Here is a 10160-nt window from a genome sequence, read left to right as displayed (position 1 = left end):
TCTTAAAAAATATATTATTTATTGTCAACTGTGGTCAGCTGTACAAAGTGGTAGCACTAGAACAGACACAGAGACACACACGCACACAACAAGTGAGAACATTAAGAATAACAACTGTGTACCAACAACCTGTTTGAAAATGTAAGGCTAAATACAAATAATATTGAAAGTTGGCCAGCCCGCTGATAACTGAACTTCCATAAGCCTCATGAGACGGGCGAGCCTGCCTCTGCAAACACAGTCCTGCGATGTCTGGCTACATTGAGGTCAGCTTCAGTCTCGGCTCAGCATCAATCCTGCTTCTGTATTTTGTTTTTATGATGGAAAGTGAAGACAAGACTTTCTCGCACTGATGTGATGCAGCTGACATTGAAACAAAAATATTACAGGAAAGGCCAAACTTATTTTAAAATCCATTTTTAATGATCTCTTGGTTAAGGTATTTCCATTCGTCCTAGTATTTTGATATTATTATTATTATTATTATTATTATTATTATTATTATTATTGTTGTTGTTGTTGTATGTACAGTGTAGTCCCACAGACCAGCAATGTGTGGTGCAGGGTTGGCAACTTTTGGTTTTTGGCCGGAGTGAGACTCTGTAGAATCTTATAATGCTTATATTATAACCAGGGGTCCACATAACTTTTTATGTGAGTTACTTATTTGAGTAGGCCTATCAGGAGATGGTATTCGGTACGCACTCCACACGTAGCGTCGTTTTGATAATGATAAAGGCGATTCCACCGCAGGTGGAATTGTTGACGGGGGGGGGGGGGGGTTCCAGTCCGTCACTGCCACGGAGCGATAGGATGTCTCACAGTAACGGACGTTGCGATCAGCTGATTTTGCGCAGTTCTCCAGTGTGCGCGCGGTGCGCGGTGCACAGCGCACACAGCGCTCCGGCTCCGTTTGCCCTTTTTTGAGCAGGTGGGGAAACGCAGAAGTAGTACAAGATACACGTGTAGTTTTGTTTTGATGACCTGACGATGAGTTACGCAAAAGCGCCGTACCAGTTATGTGCACCCCTGATTATAACGGGTGGAATTGTTGACGGGGGGTGCGTGACATTTGTTGCGTGTGCGTGAGATATTTATACTTAAAAATCGCGTTAAAATAAAAATAAATAAATAAAGCGGAATCAATTTGTGGCGCTCGTTGTTGAATCTGTGGCGCTGCGCCACACATTGGTATGGGAAACACTGATGTATGTACAGTATGTAGTAATGAATGATTCTTTGGAAACTCTTTTGCGTACCACTTAATAGCGCATCACGTACCGCTGCTCTAGGGTTTTCTTGAATTAGGCTTATATCTATAGGCCTACGCCTAATTTGAAGAACTACTAACCTCTGAAAACTACTACCGAAGTTATTGCTGAGGTTCCGCCGCATACTATACATTTGCATCTTGTTTTAATGTGCAATGTCAACACGAGACAAGAAAAGATGCAAATGCTTACTGTGGTTGTGAGAGAAGAAACTTTGCATCTCAGCTGAATGAAGGGAATTCACTTCATGTCAAGATAAGGCCCTAATCCATGATTAACAAATTTACTCGTGTGTACAAAGCATGGGGGATCAGGAGACCGTGTTATAGCATAAACCAATATGAATTATTATTATTATTATTATTATCAATCACTTAGACAGATAAAATACTAAAAACATTAAGTGGAAAGAAATAATGACCTATTATAACAGACACGATTTTAGTTTTTTATTATGGAAAAAGAGATAAAAATAGTGGAACATTTGTATTCAAATAAAATAGTGGAACATTTTAATGTGTAGAGATTTTGGTTGTCTGGATAATAATCGTACAGCATTAATTAATTTAAGGGTAAACAACCAATATTAACATAAAACAAAACAAATGCTAGTTAGCAAATGCTAGTTAGCAGTTAGCAAACAAACGTTCTAGTCTATTTTGGTCTTTTACTTACAGGGACATTCCCAAATAGGGAATATGGTTTGATAAGGCTACTCCGGGAGGAGTAATCAAACCAGAGCATGTTCCCTATTTGGGAATGTGATTTGATAACTCTTCCCGGATGGAGGCATACAAGGAGCCATGAGACGCAGTGTTGTGGGAGCTTGTGTTCAGGTTTTGCAGTAGGCTACATATCAGGATTTTCTCCAGAATTAGTTCAACTGAATTTCGTTTCGTATATGCAAGTGGTAGAGATGAAATGTAAGATTGAAGAGATTTAGCTCTTTTTTTTTTCTTTTTTTTTCCTGTTTGTGCAAAGACATGGCCACGCCGGGTACACGCTGCACCACACCCTGCTCTTACCTTCCCACTCATCGGCTGAGGCTGAGCCAATAAACCGGTTGAACCACTTATTCTTGCCAAGTCAAGTTCAAATGTGACTTATGTTGACATTGCCTTTTGGAACGTGTGGTTTTGACATAGACCGAAGCACTTGAGGCTATATGAGGAAAGTCTGGACCATTGCAAAGATAACTTCCCTCAAGAGTTTTTTTTCCATTTGCACTTTTGGCCGTGCCCTTCCGTACCTTGCCGCGCTTGTTTGCCTTCCCACTGTTTAAACGCGCCTGTGCCGAGCCGCGCCCGAGATGGACCGTCCTCAAAGTGGGCTGCTGTGACGTCAGCACTGGTTGTCCGTCAAATTGTAGAAATATAGACCTATATTTTAAACGGTGCGTTCTTGTGTATAAGGCGCATCACCATGCACGAAGAGTATATACGGCTTGAGTTCTCAACCGCATGATTCTTTATTAGTCGTTCATTATACCTAATTAAGGGTTTATCAGCTAAGGGTAATGAAGGTTTAATAGAACAAGCAATAGGCCAAGCGCGTCATCGGTTAAAGACACGCCTCCATTAGGGAAGCCGGTTGTAATAGAAAACGCAAATCAAAGCCACGCTGGGATTTACATTTCCGAACCGTGCCAAGCCCTATGTTTAATGAGGTAGGCTGTACAATATTGTTAGTTTGACTGTGCATATTTGAAATGGTATTTCCACCTGGGAACCAAACAAATCTGAAAAAACGATCCAAAGGTAGAAACCAAACAAACAAAATGCATTGTTTTGATCTATGACCAGGTGCATTGAATTCCTCGTTTCCTTCTTGGTTTAGTTTGAACAAAGGTGTTCCAGCACTCTAACGGGAACGGGAGTGTCTCTCTCTCTCTCTCTCTCTCTCTCTCTCTCTCTCTCTCTCTCTCTCTCTCTCTCTCTCTCTCTCTCTCTCTCTCTCTCTCTCTCTCTCTCTCTCTCTGCAATAGCTCTGGTTTCACAGTTATTTACGCAATGGGTGATTTATTCAGATTACTTTTCTGAGAAGCCACACCTTGTCAAAAGGCTGCTATAAGGAAGCCACTTGTGTTTCAAATCGTGCTCAACGTCACAAAAGAGACATTACAGGGAAGCTAGTGTTTAGATGACCTGCATGAGGGCAACAAAAGGTAAACTTAATACATTACTTATGTTGTCTTTGTGTCTTTCTTTGGGTCCCGTCTTGTCTTGTGTGGGTGGACTATTTCACAAAAAAGAGTCTGGAGAGATTGAAGCATAACTGGTCGACACAACTGCAGTCTGCTTTGCCAGGTGCTGTAAACAGGACATAGCGCAGTAGGCAGACACCTGCGCACTGGGCTAGGCGAGGGTGATTTTTATTTTATCTATCTCAACATAAAGGACCTACAGAACAACTGATTTAAAGGATTCCTTGTTAATTCCGTTCTCTCTGTATTTCTTCTAAGAAAGGTTGATTGTTAAATTAGATGTACACGTTTTTGATCAATGAACCAAATAGAAAGCGGTTTTAACGTTGGGCTTAAGTGTACATTCCGTTGCTCTCCAAGGGATGCTGACTATACCAAAATAGGAGCGACACATGAATCCAATTCCCAGTTTCCGCTCTCTGCATCCGTGTTCCAGAGTCCAATTTCGGCAATGATTGAAAGCAGAACACTGAAAGTTAAAATTTAATCGTGAAACTGAAATCACAAGATCTTTGCATTATTATTTTCCTCTACAGGTGTGTTACACTCGGGCTAACCCTACACTCAACTAAACCATGAAAATTTCAATCCCCTCCATCCTCATTGCTCTCGGGGGGAAGTGTCTCCTGAACTGGGTGATGGTGGTCTCCCAGAAGAAGGGGAGCGTTTGCCGAGGCTTCATGGGGGTCTTCGGCGTGTCCCTGGCGCTGGTCGACACCGTTCTGACGCTGACGCTGACGGCCCTCCACATCCAGGCTGACGGAGTTCTCTTGGGCGTGCGTCTCACCAGGCATCACGTGTGCCTTCTGTCTCAGCTCGCCGGGCAGATCTACGGCGCCATGCAGTGGCCCGTGGTGGTCCTGGGCTTCCTGGATTGTTACCAGACTTTGAGTGGCCAGGGGACATCCACCACCACCACCACCTCCAGGCTCCAAAAGGTGGCCCCCATACCGCTCTCCGCCCTGCTGTGGTGCTCAGCCGTGTTTTACGTGTTTTTGTTGTCAGATTTCTACCCAGTGTTGGGTGAAGAACCGCCTTACCAACTGCACCGATGCTGGGTCTTCCTGTCATCCCAGGCCCTTCATGTTGGCATGGTGATCGTCCTGGCGGTTGCGTGTGCGCTGGTATACTCGCACAAGGAGCGCAGGAGGACTGTCAGGCGTAAAGCTTGTCTGCCGGCGCCCGGGGACCCTCTGAGGGAGATGGACCACGGAGCTCTGTCCAGGAGAGATGTTGTTCAGCAGGCCTTGACGACACTTCTCCACTCGTGGGCTTGGTTCCTGGTGCTGCTGGTGGCCCTTTTGCTGCTGCTGCCGTTTGGAATACCGGGGTACCTGAGTCTGAATGTACCCTGGCTCTGTTTCCTGAACAGTGTTTTGACAGCAGTGGTTCTAAGCGCAAGCTGTCCAGCCTCCAGGCTAGTGCGAGGCCTGGCTGCATTTCCACTGGACAGCTTCTGTGACTGGAGACTTGGTTGTGCAACGGGGACATAACGAACATGCAGCATCACACAGCAGAACGCACAGACAGTGTTGCCAAACCTCAAAGCTGCATAGAAGGCAGCGAAGGGGGGTTGGTATTGACTGAGGTGTTTATGGTCTAACAGACATATGTAACAACGTCTTTTAGATCATATGTTACTCTTGCTTTTGTATTTTTCGATCACAGAAATGTACCTTTTGGCTTTATACGATTTTGGTCGAGTCAAAGTGCCTTATAAAGCTGTACAGAGAGATACAGACATAGCTGAAAGCAGGATGTGGTGTGCACCACATCCTGAGCGGACCATGATATATATAATGATATATATATATATATATATATATATATATATATATATATATATATATATGGGGTGTAATGATACGCTTATTCGTACCTACATTTTTTGGTACAGTTTGATGCACGTTTCATTTCGATAGGTACGAAAAAAAAAAAATATATATTTTTTTTTTTAATAAAGTTTTTATTGATTATCATACACTCTGTGAGTCTCTTGTCTTGTCCTGATGTTTTGTGTGGAGGACCACAATGGAAATAAGTCCTGGACTTTATTGTGTTTTTATCCTCAATTGTATTTGATGTATTTTCATTTGTGTAAGGCATTTGTTTGATACAATTGAATGAATCTAATCAAAATCAAATTGTTTAATAAAAATAAAATAATAAAAAATGTTGTACAGAAAAACATATCAAACCGTGACTTAAAAACCGAGGTATGTACTGAATCGTGACTTTTGTGTATCGTTACACCCCTAATATATATATATATATATAAATATATAAATAAGAGAGAGAGAGACTTAATCCTGCCAGTGCAGACAAGTTGCTAACACAAATATTTAACTGTAGTGGAAGTTAATGTGATTAGATAGGGATGCTTATAAAAAACATTATCACTTGTACATTGTTTTGCCTTAGATGACTCACTCTAGGTTAACCAAGTGCTATTGTATGCCTAACTTCTTGTTTGCTGATATGGTTACTCGGCCACCTAGGTTGTGACAAACTTTGAGGAAACACACCCGTTCACTCACGTCAACACGCCAACCGCCAGCCCTGATCCTTTACATAACTTTTTCATATAACTTTAACTTTTGCTTATTGATACATCTATTGCTGACTTTTTAGTACAAACTGGTTGATTGTTAAAATTAAAATCCTATAAAAATATTTAATGGTTAGGCTTATATATCATCAACTTTATTATCAGGAGTCGAACGGGTTGAATATACTTTTGAATATACTTTAAATTAAGGTATCTAATCGAATTAATATTTAGAGAACAATTTAAGTAATTAATTCATGCCAGGTTAAGGAAGATAAATCATGTGAAATAAATCTGCGAGTAGGTAGCCTACGTGATGCGAAGCACTGATGTGAAAAGGTAAGAAAGACAACACCACATCACTATGACACTACAGAACTTTACTTGAATTTGATCCAAGTGCATTGTCTATACAGGATATATTTACAGTATGTGAAATCAAGGCAGGGCAAAAAAAATAAATGTCAACAAAAAAGGAAGAAAAAAAACACTAGATACAACTGAGGTATTAGCTAAAAGCATTTACAGGTATGTCATTTTCTAGTAAATATGAATCAGGATAAACGGTTAGAGATGCAGTGTCGTCTGCTTATAAAACAACTTTTTTTTCTTCAATATATCACAACATGAGGTAGGAGAACAGTGTCTCGATTCATGCAAGAACAAACGCCTCATCACACGGCTTGGCAACAACGTATGCAACGGTCATACACGGACACTGCTGTTTCACTGTCAGAAGAGCATCGAGGGAGAGTCAAAGAAAAGAAAATGAACAAAGCCATAAATATATTTATATATATATTTTGTTGAAATCTTTCTAGTAGTTTGTATGTCTGTATGGGTGTAAAAAATTAAAAACAGTGTGCCCTTTTCCTAGTCACCAGCCGCACACGCGATGCATACACTCAAACGCAGCCTTTTTTTGTGCTAGCTCCCTCTCTCTCCGTCGTAATGAACGTCATAATGCTGCTGGCAGGAAACGATCGGCCAGCAAAAGCCACGCCCAGCATCAACAGTTCAGAGGTCACCTTGCATGTGCGTAGAGGGAGTTGGAGCTAGTGTGTTGTCTTGTTAAGATGCCATTATGGCCGTTACCACCATGTGGTGGTCGGGGGAGAGGGGAGAGGGGAGGTGGTGCGGACCCGCCATTCAAATGGCCAGGTAAAGCGTACCTTTATCTCAGTGAGTAAGGTAAAAGTCTACACGCCTATAGAAACTCTGTACAAAGCATAGCCAACATCCTATCACACACCACAGGGTGCTGGCGGACCCAGCACATTGTGTTACAAGTTTGTCTTCTTCTTTTACATAATGTCTCTTGGTTTTCATCTTTCAGTCCATTTTCTCAGCATCACCTACAATTGATGTAGATATAAAACGCCCCCTCCTGTTTCAAAATGGAACTTACATGAAGGAAAAAAAATGAAAACGCAGAGATACATCAGACAAACCCCTTTCAACTTTTTGAAAAAAGATACAGGTAACTTAACTGCGGACTGCGGAAGGAGGTAATTGTGGCATGAGCAACCCTAATACTGATAACAGTGTGAGCAATGTCATCTGATAAATACCATTCTCTGACAGCACACTCTGTGTGTGTGTGTGTGTGTGTGTGTGTGTGTGTGTGTGTGTGTGTGTGTGTGTGTGTGTGTGTGTGTGTGTGTGTGTCAGATAGTGCGACAGCAGGCCACAGATCTACGGAGCTGTTTGCAAGCCCCTCCCTTTTCAAACAGCTCACCGCGTAGAGACATTAAACACCCTGCCCCTGCCCTCCCACAAACACACACACCAACACTCAAAGGACCATACTGTATCCAAATCACACAGCTCTTCATTTTGAAGGCCTCCTCTTGTCTCTCTTCAAACCCATGTTCTTTTAAAGACCGATTTTACAAAAATTGAGATGTATATAGATATATCTATATCTATATCTCGATATAGATATAGATATAGATAAAAGGCCATCCACTTTAAGTGAAAGTGTCATCATGCATGTGAACATAGTCAATAGCTTGTGCCTTTGCCAAGATGGGGGACACCGTGAACATTTTAAAAACAGATCAAATTACTATTCAACAGGGTTCAACAAAACACAATTTTGATTGATAACATGCAAAAAAAAAAAGTAAATCTCAATTTCCAAATGCATTTTTTTTCTTAACTTTTTTTATTTTTACTTAGGGCAGGGGTTCAGCTGCCTTAAAACAAATCCTTGAGCTTAATAAATTACAATTTTAACAATCTATCAAGATGAAATCCACAAAAGAAAGAAAGAAAAAGGATCAGTTAAGAAAAGGGTGGAGAACTGTGACAAAGCAGACCTTTCTTTTCCTATTTTCACCTACGTGTTCTTTTCCACATCTCAGAACAAAATTATGCTTTTCCATTCCGCACACCAACTAATGCTTGTCGCCGATAGCAACAGTGAAACTCTGGCTTTATGTTGTTTTTTTTTACAATTTTTTTCTCAACTGGGGGTACAAAAGAAAAAAGAAAAAAGAAAAAGAAAAATCACTGAGGCAACTTTAAGCCTCGAGTATTTGTTGTGGTCCAGCTATTATAACCTTTTGAAGATTATTTATATAAGAACATAGTTAATATATTAATGACTAGTGTATTTACAAAGTGAATATAAATCTTTAGTTACTACATTAAATATCTTTTTTTTTTCCTCATAATTCCTCAGGAGAAATTGTATGGATGAAGGGTTCAAGGGTACATTGGTGGTGCAGGGACCGCGCGGGTCACAGCAGCAGCGGGGAAACACCTGTGTCGTACGCTCTCTATGGCTGTCTTCCAATCCCCAATGGGCCGCTGCCGGGGCATTACAGTCTGCCATTAAGATAGGATCACTGTGTATGAACGTCTGCGTTCTGAGGGCCCGGAGCACAGTGGAATGTCTACCAATTTGCATTTAGAACAGAAGCGTATAAAAAAGAAAAAAAAAGCTTCAGTTAAGCCAAGGCCAATCCCCTTCTGTTTAAACAATTATTTGTACACACGCTCGCACAGATACACACACGCACGCACACACACACGCATGCACGCACGCACGCACGCTCGTGCTTGCTCGGATAGCCGTGAAGGAGATAAAAAGCACTTTTTGCCTGGCAACTGACTCAATAACAGTCTCTCTCTCTCCCTCGGTTGGAATGTGTGCTCGCCCTACGACGAGCCCTGCGCTGCATCCAGAGGGGATGCAGGGCTGAAGCTGCTTCTGTGTGAGTAGAAGACAGAGAGGGGGGGAGCTGTGGAGAAAGGGGGCAGTAGTAAATATAGGGGGCCCCCGGGGGATCTAGTACAGAAGCCCCAAACTCCTACCCTTCCCGCCTCAGCCACCACCACCCCACAACAACAGCTGCCCCTCTTTCTGGCGGCAGACATAAAAGGGGGGCACCCCGCCACCCCCACCCCTCCCGTACCCCCTGGGGGTGCAGGGCCACCCAACCAGCCGCCCGGAGATAGAGCTGAAGAGAGGGAAAAGAGAGAGCAGTAGAGGGGAGAGAGAAAGAGAGGGGGAGAAAGAGAGGGGGAGAGAGAGAGAGAGAGAGAGAGAGAGAGAGAGAGAGAGAGAGAGAGAGAGAGAGAGAGAGAGAGAGAGAGAGAGAGAGCGATGGAGAGACAGAGAGGCGGCCCCTACGCGCCGTGCCCTTGGTTCCGCCCCTTGCCTCTTCCGCTCGCCGTTACAGTTTGTTCAGTCAGGCGGGATAACGGCAGGCAGTATGTGCCCCCCCCCACCCTCCCTTGCTATAACTCGGGGGCAGGGAAGGGAGTGGGGGTGGGGGGGGGCACTGCAACTGTTTTTCACCTGGGAAGCACATACTCGGAGCAAGACGACGCTCAGACAAATGCCACCCGCTAACAACTGCCAAATAATACCCCACGCGGGGAAAGAAAAAAAAGGGGGAAAAAAACCCCTGCATTGACCGACCCTGAAGCTTTGATCAGCTTATGGGAACGCCGGCCCCCTTTGTGAGCTCTGAATGCAGGGATTGCAATTACACACTTGCATGTGTGTGTAAGTATATTGTAATGTGGGGAGACACATACCCCCACAACCCCCCTCCCCTCCACCCGAATATCGAAGGCCTTCAAAACAAGATTACGGCTTGCTTTTTTTCTTTTTGGACACTCAAAT

At 43.0% G+C, this 10160-nt stretch overlaps 1 protein-coding gene across 1 annotated transcript; it reads left to right on the top strand.

Annotated features, from left to right (window-relative positions):
• Positions 1–4049: 4049 nt before the first annotated feature.
• gpr160 (G protein-coupled receptor 160) lies at positions 4050–5009 on the top strand (the record flags this gene model as incomplete). The annotated part of the gene is made up of 1 exon (XM_084481111.1): positions 4050–5009. The coding sequence occupies one exon, from the start codon at positions 4050–4052 to the stop codon at positions 4965–4967; it is 918 nt and encodes a 305-aa protein (XP_084337237.1). The 3' UTR covers positions 4968–5009.
• Positions 5010–10160: the final 5151 nt, after the last annotated feature.

Source organism: Micromesistius poutassou (genome assembly GCF_964030765.1).
Source record: "Micromesistius poutassou genome assembly, chromosome: 16".
Lineage (NCBI taxonomy): Eukaryota > Metazoa > Chordata > Actinopteri > Gadiformes > Gadidae > Micromesistius > Micromesistius poutassou.
This window is presented reverse-complemented; position numbering and strand designations above follow the sequence as displayed.